Source organism: Erithacus rubecula (genome assembly GCF_903797595.1).
Source record: "Erithacus rubecula genome assembly, chromosome: 2".
NCBI lineage: Eukaryota > Metazoa > Chordata > Aves > Passeriformes > Muscicapidae > Erithacus > Erithacus rubecula.
In genome coordinates, this window is record NC_136685.1 from 107668072 (window position 1) to 107686061 (window position 17990).

Below are 17990 nucleotides of genomic sequence, written 5' to 3' on the forward strand. Positions count from 1 at the left end.
AAAGTGCAGGAGGCAGATCAGCAATTTATTTAAAGCAATCAGCCCCCCTTTCTATTTCACTCAAATCAAAGATTACACCCAGCTGCCACACATCTTGTGATTGCAAAGTTCACCCACATGAGTTTTCTGAAGAACACACTCCAGTTATACCAGCTAAGCACATGAAAGCCATCACAAGAGACAGCAGGAAATCAAATTAAAGTAGAACTAAACATGACAAGAATAAGGAGAGGAAACCAAAAGAAGTAAAAACTAAAGTGGTTTAAAGTAATGAAATTTCAGTGGATTCTCCTGAGGCTTGTTCAGAAAGTTGGGATGAGAGATCTGTATCCTGCTAAAACAAGTTTGTCAGTTCCAGAGAAGTGACTTGCTCAGGTGCAGCATCCAGGGCTCCCAGGACTATTTAATGATTCCATCATTGTTTTTCACAGCTTGCAATAAAGCCAGAATGGGATGTCCCACCTGGGCGTGGTGGAATGGCTGGAATATTACTGGGAATCTTTCCTGGAAGAGCAGGTACAATTCCTTATCAGCATTGGCAATGGTGGAAAAAAGGGGGAAACACTGTCAGGCTGTTTGTTTGTTGGGTTTGTTTTTAGTTTAAGTTCTATACTGAGGTGCTTTTATAAAGCTAGATCTGTAATTTCTGCTTTGCCACCTAATATATTATTATACCAAATAAAACCATACCAGTAAATTATAAATCTGGATAAAGTTAACAGCCCTTTTGCCCAGGCCAAATCTCAAGTTTCTGATCATTTCTCTTCTCTCTTTTGTGTCTTGCCAAAAAGATAAGAAGCATGCTGGCACAAAAGAAAAATTATTGGACTGTTCTCCCAGTGAATCTGTTTCCTATAAAAGCAGCTTAGACAGAAAACTCCAGTTAAGCAAACAAGCAATATCAAAATATCTTCAGAAATAAAATAGTAAATTATCAAGTCTCTTTGTTAATTGTCAAATTAAAATTGTTAATCCAGATGGAAGATGAGTTTAAATTGATATGTGACAGATAAGTGTGGGATTAAATTAATAGAAATTATCTCGGTGTGATCAGGTCTCCATAATCACATTATTGTCCACTCACCTCAGCAACATAACTAACACTAATTACTAATCTATTCTGCATTACACTGAGGAATAATTAGTAAAGTAACAAAACCTGGGAGTGTAATGGCATTTGAAGTTTGTGATAAGTAGTATCTGTGTTCTAACCTTCTTGCACATTCAGATTATTTTGGTGTTCCTGGCTGTGGGGTTTTTTTTTGTTGTTGTTGTTTTTTGGGTTTTTTTGTTTTTTGGGGTTTTATTTTTTTTGTGGGGGGGGTTGTTGTTTTGTTTTGTGAGGTTTGTGGGGGCTTGAGGGGCTGGTTTGGTGGGGGCGAGGTTGTGGTTTGTTTTTTTCTTGTAATGATTTTTTTGTTGGCTTTTTGCGGCTTTTTTTTGGTGCGTGTAATCCTGAACAAGGTCTGTGGGCTAAATTAACTCACTTAACTCCAAACGCAGATATTTTTCCCCTCAGGAATCGAGGCCGCCCTTCGGGCCCGCCCCTCAGGCAGGGCCGGGAGCTCTCCCCGGGCTCCTGAGGCGGGAAGAGGCGGCGGCCCGGTGCAGTGTCCAATTCCTCGCTCCGAGCCTCTTTCCAGCGGCTTTTCCTCAGATTCCAGCCCTAGGAGGCTCCAAGCTCGCCTGGGACTTTTTTTCTGTTGCTTTTACCTCAGGATTCGAGAGTGGCGGAGCGCCGCCCTGGCGCGCCCTGCGCCGCCTGACCCTCCTCAGCGCCTGTAGCGCCCGTACGGAACCGAAAGCGGCGCGGCGGCGCCTCGGCCAATCCGCTTGGCTCTTACTGCGCGGCGCCGCTGCCCGCAGCCAATGGCGCGGCCGCCCTTTCCTGCCGCGGGCGCTATGGCGGCCGCCACGAGCTGCGGCCGGGCGGCGCTGGGCGCGCTGTGCCGGGATGGCGGCGGGGCCGCGGCGCGGTGGCGGCGGCTCCTGCCCCCGGGCCGGCCCGCCCTGCCCCGGGTGCCCGCCCGCGGCAAAGCCGTGACGGTGGAGGTGGGCGGCAGGTGAGGGGCTGAGGTGTGGGGGGGGACGGCAGGGCAGAGCGTTGTCCCAGTTGGAGAGGAAGGCAAAGGAAAATGTGGCGCAAAATGCGGAGTGTGCCGAGGTTATCCTATGGGATCTTGGTGTGCTGCCAAGTATGACCTGCAAGGAGGGAGAATCAGCCGTGTCATCGCTTAGTCAAGGGCAGCGGGGAAAGAACGAGCCCTGAGGATGTAGAAACTCAAGGTGCTGATGGGTGTCTGTGTGTGCATTGGCGAATTGGCGAAATATTCCCGGGCACCGAGTTGGTGAGAGGGATGGAGAGCTCTCCGGTGAGAGAATTGGGGTTCTTCACCTAGAGAAGAAAAGCTTTGGGGTGACCTGATTCCATTACCTGAATGGAGCTGCCCAGAAAGATGAAGAGACTGTTCTGTCACTCTACACCTTCATAAACAAAGGGGAATGAGTAAGAGTTGGAAGACAGCAAGTTTAGATGGGATATTAGGGGAAAAAATCTTCCCTGTGATGCCCTGGCACAAGTTGCCCAGAGAAGCTTTGCATCCCTGGAAATGTTTAAAGCCAGGATGTGCTGGGCTTGTGCAATAGCACTGAGACAGACCTGGAATCAATAATCCATATCTCACTCTCGAGTCTGTCATCATTGTCTTGCTGCTCTCCATCCCCTGCCACAAAAAAGGGAATATTCTGCAGCTGTGGGAGGATGTTTTCCACTGGCTAAACCCCAGCTGGAACAGGTGATGATTCACCTTTGCCTCCAAGGCATGGATGTAACTCCTGGGCATGGCTGATGTGCCACAAGGCTTTGCTTTCAAGGTAAAAGAAGCAGGACACTTGGGGCTAAAGCACTTAAAATTTAAGTGGATTTGGTCACTTTTGCTCCAAGAGTTTCAATTTTCATGTCTAAGGAGGATTTTTATATCCCTTGTGGAGCATAGCCTCTATTCTGTGCAGTTGAGGTTGCAGATGAATGCAGAAATTGCTGGAAAATGTACATTAATTCACCATGAACCCATGTTTCTTTCCTTTAGAAAGATGGAGCTGTCTTCTGGAAAACTTGCCAAGTTTGCTGATGGATCTGCTGTTGTTCAGGTAAAACCAAAAGATAGTTAAAATTTGTGCAGCTTCAAAATTTCTATATCTTAAAGTTCATTGTTTAGGAATCAGAGGCTGTGGGATATGGAGCTTCAAGTGGCAATTTCACCCCTAATGAAGGGACAGCTGTATTTTATAGGAAAAAAATTATGTTTGAAAAGCAAAAACAGTGGCACGAAGTGTGGATTGAAGTGGTGGTTTTCTGCAGAGTATAATTCTCAAGAATTACTAGTTTGTGAAGAAGTTTAGAATGTTGGAGGGTTTTTTTTTTTTCGGGTAACTTCAATTTTTCCCTGTTTTTCTGAACCCAGCTAGGTGACACAGCAGTGATGGTCACAGCAGTCAGCAAAACCAAGCCCTCTCCATCTCAGTTTATGCCATTAGTGGTAAGTACTAATGACAGAATTATTTTTGTGCTAATCAGTGCTCAATTTAGCAACCTTAACTCCTTAAATAGTGGAGTTCAGGAGGCTGGGGAAAGCAGGGAATGCAAACAGTAGATGACAGACCCTGGATTTCAGATAATAATGATAAAATCCAGGATCCCTCTGTGGGTGAGGGATGAGCCTTGGATGTCTTCTGCCTTGGCACAAGCCCTTGTGAATTTTACCACAAAATTCAAGCCCAAATATTGGGGCAGGTTGTGTGGAAAACTGGTTGGATTGTGAGGCTCAAAGGGCTGAGATTGTTAAGAGTGGGAAGTAAATAATTTAGGGTTGGAACTGGATGATGCCAAAGGTCCCCTGTGAGGGTTTCTGTGGTTCTGCAGTAAATAATCAGTTTTAATTAATAATCCCTGACTTGTTTTTGGAAGGTTGACTACCGACAGAAAGCTGCTGCAGCAGGAAGAATTCCTACAAACTATCTAAGAAGAGAGCTTGGCTCCACTGACAAAGAAATTCTGACAAGCAGAGTAATAGGTAGGCTGGAATTTATCATCTGAGAAAGTTCTAAGTTTCTCAGGAATGTTGGAAAACAATAGTAATTTATAATTGGTTGCAGAGTTGATTGTTTCTGTAGTAATGCCAGAAAACAAACTTTTAATTTCTTGTTATCAATACAAGTTGGTATTTTAAGGTTATGTATATCATGCTAAATACCTCTTTGATTTGGTTTTTTGTTTAAAAAACCCTATTTTGTCAGTTTCTTTTGGGATTCTTGCATGGCAAACTGAATATTAACTACTGCAAGCCACCTTTTCTTTAGAGTTTGGTTATTTCCTTTGCAGATCGGTCGATCAGGCCACTCTTCCCAGCTGGCTACTTTTATGATACACAGGTAGGTCATGCTGCCTTCAAAACAGAAAACTTGGATGTGCCCAAGGAAAATTTCATGATCCAGGCCCTGTTTTAAGAAAAAACTATTTTTGTTAACGTCAAGTAGGGGTTTGCACTTCACAAACAAGTGTAATGTTGATTTTTAGTCTGTTATCTGCTTGTCTTAAATTATTTTTATTACATTCTGGTTTCCAAATTTTATGGTTAAGATGCAGAAAAAAATTAAAATCTCCTTTGTATAACAAAGGAAAAACACTAATATAAATATTTTATATATTATGTGATACACTGTTAGTATTAGTGGGGGTTTATTGTCAGCTTTGTATTTTAAATACCTGAAAAAATTTCCATGTGCAGTGTAGGCTTGTGTAGATGTGTGGAATGTTGGGGGTTTTGTGTCCTTAGTTTTGTACTGACAGGTAATAAAAATGTATAGGTCAAAATTATTCATTGTCTTTTATCTTATGCCAGATCCTTTGTAATCTTTTAGCAGTAGATGGTGTCAATGATCCTGACATTCTGGCAATTAATGGAGGTAAGAGGGCTGTGAGAAATTAGTGCTTTGGTAGGATTTAATGAGATCAGGGCTTTTTCTAATCCAGGTTTTTTATTTCCTCTCAGCTTCTGCAGCACTTGCCTTGTCTGATATTCCCTGGAATGGTCCTATTGGTGAGTAAACATTCTGAAATGATGGGTGATTGTCATGTAATGGAAGACTTAGACCACAGCTGGTACTTGGCTTTTTTTAACTAGAAGCTGAATCTAAACATTAAATTTCAAGCAGTGGAAATAGTTTTACAATGGGTAGAATTATTTCACTTCAAGGGATTATTTTTTGTGGACTAAATGTACTTCTGGGAGGAATTATAATACAGAAATAGTGTAGTATAGAGTGCAATAAATTAATTTTCTCTTAAGAGAAACATATTAATTGAAAAGCATTATTTGGGAATAGCTGGTTCAGAATAGTTTTCCTCAAGGAACTCAAAAAGAAATTTATTTCATTGTGAATATTTTCTGGGAGGAGAAAAGATCTACCCAAGAATAAATATTAAACAAGTATCTTCCTTTCAGCTGACTTTTTCATGTGCTGAATGACAAAAAACTCCCATTATATTCACAGCACTGTGTGTAATGCTATTTGACATTATTTGCCCTACCCAGTAATAAAAAAAATAGAAAAAACAGAAAAATAGAAAAGGTAATTTTGTCTTCTAGATTTCTTCTTAATACCCAATCAACATGCTGATATTTTACAATTAGTCTGCAGCTTTAATTATTGTTATTAATTTATATAATAGAAATTAATGATTTAATAAAATAGAATATATAATTTAATTTATTAATTATATATTCTTATAGTCATGCCTTTCAAAACTTGCTTATTATAATAATAAATTAATTTTGTGGGGTTTCTTTGTAGGTGCAGTAAGGGTAGGGCTGGTGGATGGAGAGACTGTTATCAACCCAACTAGAAAAGAGATGGCCTCTAGTGCTCTAAATTTAATTGTTGCTGGAGCTCCACACAGCCAAGTTGGTGAGTAGGTTAATTGTTGTCTGGTGAGGGCTTGGAAATCTTTGCACATGTTTCCCTTATCTTTGAAATCTGAATAGTAGATTCCCTCTATTTCCCTCTTGAGTTAGATTGCTATTGAACAGTAAAACAGGAATTTAATTCATTTTTGTCTTCCCATTGCTAGTTATGCTGGAAGCAACTGCTGAGAACATCTTGCAGCAAGATTTCTGCCATGCCATCAAAGTGGGGGTGAAGCAGAGCCAGCAGATCATCCAGGGCATTCAGCAGCTGGTGAAGGAGCAGGGTGTGCTCAAGAGAACTGTCCAGAAACTATTTATTGCTCCTGAAGAGATTGTGGAGCTTGCAAAGAAGTAAGTTCACAACAAATAATGCAGGTCTAGGAATGTTTAGAAATATCAGCCTGGTGCTTTCACCAGGCTGGTGTGTCACTAAATACTTTTCAAATATTTAATCCTCAAAAAACCCCCCTAATTATAGAAGTGGATTTTAAGCTGTATTTTCAAAAGTTCTTCCTTTTCTCCCTAAAGACTTGCTTCTAACAAGATCTATGCAGTGTTCACAGATTCAAGCCATGATAAAGTAAGTAATCAATCATGATATAATTTTTTTTTTCAATTAATATCATAATAAAACTCTAGTAGGATTGAGTTCTTTAAGCTCTGTCCCTGGAGGTGTTTTAAGGAAAGTCTGGATGTGCCATGGTCTGATTGTCAAGGTGGTGATCATAGATTGGCATTGATGATCTCAGAAGTCTTTTCCAAGCTCAGTGATTCTGTAATTTCAGCTTGTCTCCTTCCCTGCATCTATCTGTAACAGTAATAATAAATTGTTCTCTAAGTTCTTACCTACCAGAGTATTTGTTTGGATTATGTGGAGGTGGAGATTCCCTTTTCCCAAGGAGTCACATGGAAAAGATGAGGGGAAATGGGTGCAGGTTACTCCTGAGGGGTTCTGATTGAGCACAAGAACAATGTTCTCCTTAGGAAAAATTATCATTCACTGAGATAATCTCCCCAGGGAAGTGGTGGGCTCCCCAGTGTGGGACATTTTTAGGGTTTAGATGAGGAGGGTACTGGGCCATCTTTTTTTGATGCTGCTTTTGCCAAGAAAGGTTGGACCACACAACCCTCGAGGTCCCTTCCCAGCTGATTATTGATTTTTGAATTTGTGTGACAGTTCTGTTTCTCATTCCTTAAATTTTTGCAGATCTTTAAACCAAAGACAGCCCCAAACCCCTGCTGTTGTTCTGCCCTGTAGAGTTAACTGCTTGCAAATCCTGTCTTCTAGATTTCCAGAGATGAGGCAATCAACAAAATAAGGCTTGAAACAGAAGAACAGCTGAAAGGTATTATTTTTTGTTAATATTTAGAGAATACTTCAATGCAGGTAGCACTGCTTGGGGTTAGAATATGCTCTTTGTTGGAGGCTATTTTAGTAAAAGTTCTATAAAATTCATTTCCCAACTTCAGATGCAATTTCTTTTCTGTACCCAGAAAAATTTCCGGAGGCTGAGCCTTATGAAATCATGGAATCTTTCAATGTGGTTTCCAAGGATATTTTTAGAAATCTTGTGCTAAATGAATATAGAAGGTGGGTGTGTCAAACTCCTACTGATAATATTTCTGTCAGTTTTTAATCCAAGACTGTGATTTAACTGATCTCTTGATTTCTCTTTGTCACTTCAGGTGTGATGGGAGAGATTTGACTTCCCTCAGAGACATTAAATGTGAAGTGAACATGTTCAAAATGCTTCATGGATCAGCCTTATTTCAAAGAGGTCAAACACAGGTAGTGTCACTTAAACATCAGAAATGATCAATGAATTATCAAAAGCTGGAAGATTTGGGACTTTCATTGACATGCCAGGTTTCTTTTTTAGTCACATTTAAATAGTAATAAGCAGAAGTGGTGTGTGGGTTGGTGACTACATGGCTGTGTAGTGCACTGCTAAACTGTGCATGTAATTAAAAAATCTTTTAAAAGCAGCTTCAAATAGGGAAATTTTACCCAAAAAATTGCAATAATTAGAGGATTTTTTTTCTCCCCTTTGCCAGAAGTGTCAGCTGTTGGGTGGATTGAATTAACATTGTACTCAAGATTTGGTCTTCTGTTCTTTTATAGCTTTTTGCTGCAGTACTGTCAGATTCATCTGACTCCTTATGACACTGACTTAGGCACAAACAACATTGTGACTGCAGCTGGGCCTGTCTCTTAAAGGTTTCTTAGGGAGAAAACTGCTCTTGGCTCCTACCTGAGAAGCATTAAATTAGTGTTTTTAAATGAGATTGTTTGTGAGATGGTGTGATTTAAGATTATGAATAAGTTTGTGTGATGCAGATAAAAAAGTGTACAGGTGATGGTGTCTCATTTGCTGCTGAACTAATTATTTTTGATTCTTAAACAGTAACGTTTGTGAAGGTTGGAAGGGTTTGAGAGGGGTTTATTTTTTATTTTAGCTCATTTTTATTTTAGGTTCTGTGTACAGTTACATTTGACTCCCTGGAATCAAGTGTAAAATCAGATGTTATCTCCACAGCAGTGAGGTATGTGCATCTGGCTGCTTTGGCAGTAGTAACAGGAGGGTGAGCATTTAAACACCTCTGAAAAAATTCCCTTGAACTTTGACATAGGTACTTTTTTAGGATTGAAAAAGGTACAAAATGAGATTTTTGAAGTGGCCTGTTTTCCAGAGATCATGGCAGTGGGTTTGTGTTGGGGTGACATTAATTCCATAGCACACATTTGAAACTGGAGGGTGTTACAAGTAACATCCAGTATGGTTTATATATTTAAAATACTGGTGGAAAATCTAATTTAGGATGCAGCAAACAGGTCCTTGTGCTTTTAACACTTTATTGCTGAGGGCTAAAGTGAAATTCATTCCCTTTAAAGCCACATTTCAGTGATGTCACCCCAGTGATTTCATCCCAATGTGGGAGCTTTTACATTTTAATGTCTCAGCTTTACTGTAGTTAAATCTTTGTTACCCTGGAAGAATTTTTCCATATTTTCTAATTTTAGTACCTGGAGGAGATCAGCAAATGTATTGATTTGTTGGGTTTGGCTGGGTCCATTTGTAAGCATAAAAATATTAGTTTGAATTATTGTTGTGTGTAAAAGATGTTTGGTTGCTCCTGTTCTAACATGGTCTTATTTTTAATTAAAAGTGGAATAAAAGATAAGAACTTCATGCTGCATTATGAGGTGAGAGTTTTCCTGTGTCACAGCTTTCTGCATGATTCACTGAAGGGCTTTGTCTTGCTTTTAAAGATTCAGTTGATCCCTTCCAAGGTTATAAATTAGCTCTAGATTTGCTCAAATGTATTTATGCTAATTCATGCATGAATTTAAATGAGCAGAAGTGCTGGTTTCCTGAAAAGCAGTAGATAATTTGTAAATTGCCATTTTATACAGCCTTTTCAATGCCCTAACATTAGGTGAGCTCCTTCAGAGCAGGTTCCTGCTCAAAGCAGGATGAACCTGTGCAATTATTTTTAGTAAACCCCATTAATATGTTCAGCTGACGTGGCACAGGAGTAGTAAATAAATGATTTTACATCTTGCATCCCTCTCAGCCTTTGGAGCTTGCCCAAACTATTTCCTACAGGCAACAGGCAGATCTTGTTCCATTATCTCTGTGACAGAAATAACATTTCTGCTAGGTTGCTTGACAAGTTTATTTGGAGGAAGCTTCTTGTGTTCTCTACCTTGCTATTCTTTTATTCTCTTTAATCCTGTGGAAGTAAAACATTTACTAAACATTACCTCAACTGGTCCTGTGACTGATAAAAATCATGTCGTGGTTTGATTATTTTATTTTTAATGTATTTTTTTACCTTGAGATGCACCAAAGCTTCAAAGATGTTTTTCTAGGTTATGTTTTAAAATTAAAAAGAAAAGCAGGTTAATTTTTTTTTTTCCTTCATAAGTTTCCACCTTATGCAACCAATGAGATTGGCAAAGTTACTGGGGTGAACAGAAGAGAGCTTGGACATGGTAAGTCCAGACTAGAGAAATCCCATGCTGGAAATTCCAATATTTTATCTGATTTGTATTTATGGATCACTTAGTGGTTGTTCTGTTGTTTTTTTTTAAACAGGTGCACTGGCAGAACGAGCTTTGAAACCAGTTATACCCCAGGATTTCCCATTCACAATCAGAGTTACTTCTGAAGTCTTAGAATCAAATGGTATTAGGATTTTCTTGTTTTTTACCTAGTGCTGGAGACTAAATTTGGTTCTTAAAAAGCTTTGATAAACTTGATGTATAAGCATGCTAAAAAATAGATTTCAGTTTAAATTTTCTTAATAACTATTACCTGAAATATTTAAAATAAAAAGTGTGTAGGTGTTTGTGAAAAATAGGCCTTTCTTGATTTAATAAAATATTTGGGGTCATTTTTATGCTACAGGATGAGAAAATAATTCTGGCTTATTTGCTTATTTCCAGACCCATTTTTCATTGTTTAATAACTTTTTTTTTTTCCTGTATTCCAACTCCAGGGTCCTCCTCAATGGCTTCTGCATGTGGTGGAAGTTTAGCATTAATGGATGCAGGTACAAAATAAAGCACTTACAAGGATAAATAATAATGTGCTGCAGGATCTGGAAACAACCAAAGGCTTCAAAAATGTGATTTTTTTGCCACTCACTCCTAGGAGTTCCAGTGTCCAGTGCAGTGGCAGGGGTAGCCATAGGCCTGGTTACCAAGTGCAGCCAGGGGAAGGGGGATATTGAGGATTATCGTTTGCTGACAGACATCCTGGTGAGTGTTCCTCACATTGTTACTGTTGCTGCTCAAAAAGAACTCCTTTGGCCTTCTCCTGTGACTTTCACCCAGCCAATTCTGCAACATCACTCCTGGAAAAATTCATTTCATCTTTTCTGTTTTATGTCCCAAATTCCCCCCTTATTTTGTATGAAACGTCCAGTTTATTTTTAATGTTAATAGTTCTTCAAGCATTCATAAGATTTGTCTTTCCAATTAATGTTGTCTTTCCTCATGGGAGAGAAAGATGAATAATGTACTGAAATGAAATTGGGTGGAGAATGAGCACTTGGAAGAGTGGCTGGGGAGCAAAATGTGCACACACTGACAGCACAGGATGAGCAGTGGATCAGATTTTTTTTGTCCACAAAATCTCTTAATTTCCAAGGACAGAAAGCAACAGTGTTAGTCCTGATCAGCAAAATAAAGCTGAAGAAAACTTGGAAGTCTCAGAAAGTAATTCCTCTGTGTTTTTGGTGTACTGGGATGACTCCAGCTGGGTTTTGTCTGTCTGTGCTGGCAGGGAATTGAAGATTACTATGGAGATATGGATTTCAAGATGGCAGGCACCAACAAAGGGATAACAGCACTGCAGGTATTGTGACATGAAATCTTCCTCAAGTGAAACTCAGAGTATTGCAAGAGCTTTGCTGACATGGTGATTAATTCTTCTCATGTCAGGTTGATCTCAAGCTGCCAGGAATACCAATAAAAATTGTGGTGGAAGCTATTCAGCAAGCTACAGGTAGGTCTGTGCTTGGATTTACATATTACATGATAAATGGTATTAAGTTTTATGAAGCTAAATAATAAACTATTCTCTTTTTTTGTTTACATTGTGGAAAAACCAAGCTTCTATCTTTATGAAATGGGTTTGGCTTAATAAGTTCCAAACTAACTTCAAAATAAGTTCAGCTGTTGCATGATTTGGACTAACAGGACTTTGTTTAAATCCAGCAGGGTGATGTTATAAAAATAACAGCCAACTTTCTCTCATTTCACATAAATTCAGCTATATTTACACATTAAACTTGCTGCCATCTGTATTCTGACATGTGCAGCTAAAATATTCTTGAAGCACATGAGGAGATAAAGCTAAGTGGTTTAAGAAGGATTTAATGAGTTGGAAAATTTGCAATTTGACATTCTCCAGCCAGGCAGGAGACAGGTTTTGACAAGGAATGTTTTTCTACTGTATAACAAAAACTTTATGCATTTGTTTTAATCATATACAAAATTATTGATTTTTTATTATTATTATTTCCTCTAGCTGCAAAAAGGGAGATTTTACAAATTATGAACCAAACACTGGCAAAACCCAGACCTAACAGAAAAGAAAGTGGACCAGTTGTAGGTAATGTTATTCTGTGAATTCATAACTTTCATAATTACCTTTTTAACAATAAACTTCCACTTAAAATAGCTTTTTTTTTTTTTTTTAAGTGATTGTTATATATTATTGCCCTGTGGGGATAATTTGTGGAGGGGTTTTGGTTATTTTAAATTATTTTGGGGGGATTTTTATTGCCATGTGGGGCAGCACTGCTATTTCAGTGTACAGAATTTAAGTGAAGTTTTGTGAAGCTCTCACAAAATCAGAATTAATATAAATGAAAGTATCAGTATGGCTTAAGCTAATTTCCAGTCATCAGAGTGTATTCTGTGTCTTCATTTATTTCATTTCTTACCTGTAATTACATCCCTGTTCAGCAAATACCACAGGTAGCTGGAAGAGATTAAAAGCTAAAGGAATGTGCCTTTTTGTGTGATGGCTTTCAAGATTATTATATTTAGCACTTCAAAGGATTTCTAAATGTTCTTTCAGAAACTATCCACGTTCCCTTATCAAAAAGATTAAGATTTGTTGGTCCTGGGGCTTACAATTTGAAAAAACTTCAAGCACAGACTGGTGAGACATTCTTGATCCCTGTGATAATTTCTCCTCATATGTTTCCCTTTGTTTCAATGCTCATTGCAAACTGAAAATGAAAAAATACTGATATCTGTAGAGTACAGGTAGATGCTCTGCTTTGGAGCTGAGATGTTTAATGCTCTGGTTAATTAGTTTTGATTAATGCTTCTCAGGGGATTGGGGTGGAGAAAAGGAGGAAAAACATTATTTCCCTGTGGTTGCTAATCTGTGTGGTCTGGCCACAGAACTCCAGGAGGAAATTTTAAAGCAATTTTACCATTCTGGCTCCAAAATACTTGCATTGCTAGCTGAGGGAAATTAAAGTATTATTAAAAAAATCTGGGAAATTGATTCACAACCCTCAACATTTATTCAGGATTTTTTTTTTTCCTTGCCTTTAAAGGATAATAAAAATAATTTTGTGTTCCTTTATGGCCCACAAGTACTGAGGTATTTGAAAGGAGGTGGTGCAGTTGTTCAGTAGCCAAACTGAGCTAGATGAAATAATGATCAGAAGGTGTTAATGAGTGTGCAAAACCACTCTGCTCTGAGCAAGTCTTTACTGAGTGTGACTTTGCTGCTCTCCTAAATCCCATTTTCAGGTGTGACTGTGAGTCAGCTGGATGAAGAGACATATTCAGTGTTTGCCCCCACACCAGGGGCAATGCATGAAGCCAGGGAATTCATTGGGGAAATCTGCAAAGATGATGTAAGGACACATTTCTGCCTTGAACTTTTCCACTTTGCTCATTGTGACTTTGTGTCTTACTGGTTTCTGTTTGGTTTTTTTTTTTTTCTTCTACAGCAAGAAGTTAATTTGGAATTTGGAGCAGTTTATACAGCCACAATTACTGAAATAAGGTATGCTGGGGATATTGGCACCTGCATAATTTCTGATACTTTTTCTGGTGAAAATATTTTGTTTCCCGATATAGCTGGGGGTCTTTTTGCTGTTTATTTAGCTTTTAGAATGTCTCTAAATTGTAAAACTTAAGGCCTTTTTCATTTTGGAATCTGAAAGTGATGGCATGAATTTGCTTTGCACTTTCCATCACAATATTTGTCTTGTCAAAATTACACTTTGGATGGTACCTGTTACTGAAATACTGCCCTGAAATAAGTAATTCTCATCCACTTTCAGTTAAGGAGAAATGAGTGGATGTGTTATGGGGGAGAAAAGATTTTTTTTTTTTTTTTTTTTTAAAGAGATGAGTAAAATTTTATTTGTGAGAAGTTTATAAATGCTTGCTTTGGGGTCCATGCACAGAGTGAAATGTGGAGTTTTCTTGATGCACTTTGAAATAATTGTGCTGTTTCCTGCTGCAGAGATTCTGGAGTGATGGTAAAACTGTACCCAAACATGACCCCAGTATTACTTCATAATTCCCAGCTGGATCAAAGAAAGGTAACCCATCCTTAACCAGGAATAAAATGGACATTAGATTTATTTTTAACCAGTTGGCATAGTTGGAACACTTCCTGCTGTTCCACAGTCCATTCCTAGGTTAAAAGCTCTTAATTAGCAGCAATTGGTTGTTCTAATTCCTCCTGTACTTAAAACTGCAGATAATCAGCTGTGTGGCTGCTAAAATTGTTTTTACACCAAGTTCTTTGGCTCTGCAATAACCTTTTCCATGTAATAATCAGAAACCTGTTGTTCCTAAAGTTTAACTGGGTTGAAGTGCAGCATGTATCCCTGAAAGAAAGGATTTTTATAACCAACTCTGATAATTTTATTTCTAAAATACACTGTGTTCTAGATTAAACACCCTAGTGCCCTGGGATTAGAAGTTGGACAAGAAATCCAGGTAATTATTTTTTATACCTTTAAAATGCTAATTAAATGCTGTTGGTGTTTTAATTATTTTTTTAGTATTTATGAAGAAAATTGGATTCCTGTTAAAGACCTGATCATCCAAATTGGATTTATTTAATATCATACTCTTGTTATCTATGCACTACATTGTTGGACAGCAATATTTGTGGCTTTTCAAATTGATTAAAAACTCAATGAAGGGTTTTGTCAGTGTGAAGTTACTGTTCCCTCCCCAGGTGAAGTACTTTGGCCGTGACCCCACTGATGGCAGAATGAGGCTCTCAAGGAAAATCCTGCAGGCTCCAGCCAGCAGCAGCCTGAAAACCCTGACAGACAAAAACAGCATTGTCCTGGGAGGGGCTGTTCCACAGCCATCCACGTCATCCCAGTGACAGGTAAGGCCAGCACAGCAGCCCCAGCTGACTCAGGGCTGCACCTGACAGCTCTGCTGAGCAATTGTGGCACTCTGTCTTTGTGCTCAGCAGTCTGGGCAGCCCCCTCTGTCCAAAACAATCTTAGTTGTTCATTTCCAACATCTTTTTTTTTCTATCTTAAAAAAAAAAAACCAAACAAGGTATTGGAAGAGAAATAAAAATAAGCTGCTTTCTTGATTAAGTCAATAATGGAGAAGATTTCAGTCCATAAATGCAATGACCAAAGCTCTTCCTTAGTGGTTTCCAGAAGGCTTATGCCTCAACTTTTCCCAAAATTTCTGTGGGTTTTGCTGTTCTTAGAAAGCTGCTGGAACAAGAAGGTGTCTGATGTTAAAATCAGGAGCAGTTCCACAGCAAGACTGGCAAATGCACAGTGCACCAGTGGGAACTCAGGGCAATCTGTGGCAGCTTTCTAGGAATGATTGACAGCACAAAAAGAAGGGAAATTCACTGAGGAAATCTTGGTTTTAAGGAATATTTTTTGAATCTCATGCCTTGATGTAATGAGTTGGTTACAAAGTGCTTTTCTCCCTTTCAGGAAAAAAGGTGTGATAGCTGGTGAAAATGCAAGTGACCTTTGCTAGGAGCTCTACATGTCCTCACAAGAATCTGCAGGTGGATGGTAGTGACTCATTTATAAAACAGACACTATTTATGCTTAAAGGTGATGTACAACTTCAAAGCCTTCAAATTGATTAAAAACTTGAAAGCAAAACCAGAAGCAAGTAATGCCCTCATCCTGTGTAGCAAGGTTGAGATAAGAATACAAGGACATGGAATTCTATAGATTGAGAAGATGATATTTCAGATTATTCTCTTTGGAGTTATCCACTCAAAATAAAACTGTGAATTTGGGAAGTAAGGACTGAACAACTCTTCTGTGGGAGAAGGAATTATCCTGTACACTCTGGCCAAAGTTTTATTGGCTTTTCAGTGTACTAGAATGTTGAGCAATACATAAAAACTTAGAAATATCACCTTTAACATGATGGATGCTGTTTTTAGATTAATACATTGCTCTCAAAAAGTTCAGACCTGCTACAATATCTGAGCAGAACTTGGCTGAAACATCACCCCTTATCATCTGGGTTCATTAGCACTGACTTTTAAAATACATCATTAAAACATTAAAATACTTTTTTTTTGGACTGAACAACTGGTGTGATAAATCTTCCCCTCTAAAATGCTCTCATTAAGAGTGTCTTAATCCCTCTATTAATTATGTTGCAGCAGTGAGTTCACTGATCTCTTTTAGACTTCAAAACATTTGCCAGTGGCTCACGAGAATTACTTGTTTTTCTACTGTGAGGTACAGACTTTGAAAATCAAACAGGGTCCTTCTGATTTTGCATACCAATTTGGATGCAGAACTAATCAGAAAATCAGCTTCCCACCTGATGGCAAGTGGGCTCTGAACCACCTGAAAGAAAAAGCAAAGCATTGGGGAGAGGAGAAATGGGAATGTACAGTAAAAATTACTCCTTTTTTTTTTATTCTAAGTTAAAGTATTAAAGAAGAAAAAAATTACTGGTTCTCTAGTTGTCTCTGTCTTTCATCATGTAAGACTGAAAAATAGAAAGATTTTCTTGGCAATCTTTCCCTCCTCTTTGAGGGCTGTGTCTTATTATTTCTTAGTAATAATTTGGATGTCACTTGTTACTGTGGCAGTTGACTGATACATGATTGTTACATGTGCTAGTGTTAATAAAATTATGTAGGTCAAGGTTAAAAGTCCCTGAACAGAAGCTCAGATGTTGCCATTTCTGGTAACACTTCCCAGAAATGAACCTCCCCAATCTAAGTGTTTTTCCAGGGTTTATCTCCTTGATTGTACACTGATTTGTGAGAGGCCATGCTGTGGAGCTGCTCCCAGCAAAGCAGCTACTGCAGTGCTGGGCCATTGTCTGTTTGCTAGATGATGATAAAGGAGCAGAGTGACTTTCATGTTGCTGTGGCAGAACCTGTACAGTCAGCCTGACTTTCTGCATCTGGAACCAGCTTCAGGCCCTGTGGGGAGGGGTGGGGAAGAACACTCAGGAGCTGGCTGGGAGGAGCAGAAAGCAGCTGCTCTTACCTGGGAGAGAAGCTCCATGGGAGCCAGGAGTTGAGTGAGTGTGTGCTGCTCTGACCCTTCCTGGAGGGAAGGACATCCATCCCTGGCTCTCAGGTGGGCTCAGCTATGATCAGAAACCAGGTGGGTCCAAAGTGCTGGAGAGAACAAGCTCAGTCCTTTGGCAGCAGATGGGTTTTTGTGTTGGAAATGGTGATTTATTTCTTCTTTCTTATTGCTCAGCATAATTAGCTTTGGTAGTGACCTGCCTTAAGTGGAGCCATTGAGAGAATTGCCTTGGAGAGTGAAGCTGGTGCAGCAGCTCAGGAGGGCCAGAAATGCCTTTATTTGACAAGCCTGAGCTTTTCATGCTGGGGTATCTTTAAATGCCAGCAATAAATATTACAAGTGCTATCATAAAAGTCTAAGAGCTGGCCTCATTGTTCTTCTGGGATTACCTGCCACAGGGAATGATACAGTCTCTGAATTTCACTCTAAGAAATATTGAGTGATTTGGGAATGTCTGTCTTGCTTGGGGTAACAAAAAAAAAGGGTTCTCTGCTGCTCATGTTGTGACACTTGTGAGTTGCTCTGTCTGCTGTCTACTCTAATGAAATCCTGTGTTTTGGTGAAGAACAGAATTCTCAACATTGCTAGCTTGGTGGTGGTAATGGGGAAGGATGAGCTGCTGGCAGGTGCAACACCACAGTGGAAAATGTTGCTTTGCTTTCTTAAGGAGCAGGATGCTTTCCTGGTCTTAGCCTGGATTTAAATCCAGACTGTAACATTTGTTGGGGCAAGTATTGTGTCTTGTCCAGGCAAAGCCCCCAGACTTCCCTTGCTGCTTGTGGGTGCCCATGGCAGTACTCTGCTGTGGTTTCTTGCTGTTTTATATATCCTGAGAAGTGCTGCATTTAATCATGAGTAGAAGTCATGCTTTTATTTTTGTGCATTTGGTTTGAAGAGCTAAAAAGCACGCACAGAAGTTGTGCAGAGGGGAGGCAGAGTTCACCAGGAGCAGATGTCCTGAGGCAGAAATACGCT

The 17990-nt window shown here is 39.2% G+C and overlaps 1 protein-coding gene across 2 annotated transcripts; it reads left to right on the forward strand.

Annotated features, from left to right (window-relative positions):
• The first annotated feature begins 1839 nt into the window (after window positions 1-1839).
• PNPT1 (polyribonucleotide nucleotidyltransferase 1) lies at window positions 1840-16423 on the forward strand. Of its 2 annotated transcripts, XR_013777033.1 has the most exons (30): window positions 1840-2063; window positions 3090-3150; window positions 3465-3539; window positions 3968-4073; window positions 4382-4431; window positions 4902-4965; window positions 5052-5099; window positions 5854-5967; window positions 6131-6317; window positions 6495-6546; window positions 7255-7312; window positions 7461-7557; window positions 7653-7755; window positions 8440-8510; window positions 9135-9171; window positions 9897-9963; window positions 10067-10156; window positions 10470-10523; window positions 10625-10731; window positions 11258-11329; window positions 11416-11479; window positions 12005-12088; window positions 12560-12643; window positions 13249-13355; window positions 13452-13507; window positions 13973-14051; window positions 14407-14454; window positions 14699-14857; window positions 15435-15776; window positions 15831-16423. XR_013777033.1 is itself a non-coding variant. In XM_079329424.1 (29 exons), exons 1-28 carry the CDS (start codon window positions 1870-1872, stop codon window positions 14852-14854), a joined length of 2385 nt encoding a protein of 794 aa, XP_079185550.1. In that variant the 5' UTR covers window positions 1840-1869; the 3' UTR covers window positions 14855-14857; window positions 15435-16423. The 2 variants fall into 2 exon arrangements, 1 of the variants encoding a protein (XP_079185550.1); XM_079329424.1 differs by having other exon boundaries at window positions 15435-16423.
• The last annotated feature ends 1567 nt before the right edge of the window (window positions 16424-17990 follow it).

Coding starts and splice junctions, on each gene's coding strand:
- PNPT1 (XM_079329424.1), top strand. CDS start 1,870: ATGGCGCGGCCGCCCTTTCCTGCCGCGGGCGCTATGGCGGCCGCCACG. Junction 3,151..3,464: donor ATGGATCTGCTGTTGTTCAG/GTAAAACCAAAA, acceptor TTCTGAACCCAG/CTAGGTGACACAGCAGTGAT. Junction 5,968..6,130: donor AGCTCCACACAGCCAAGTTG/GTGAGTAGGTTA, acceptor TCCCATTGCTAG/TTATGCTGGAAGCAACTGCT.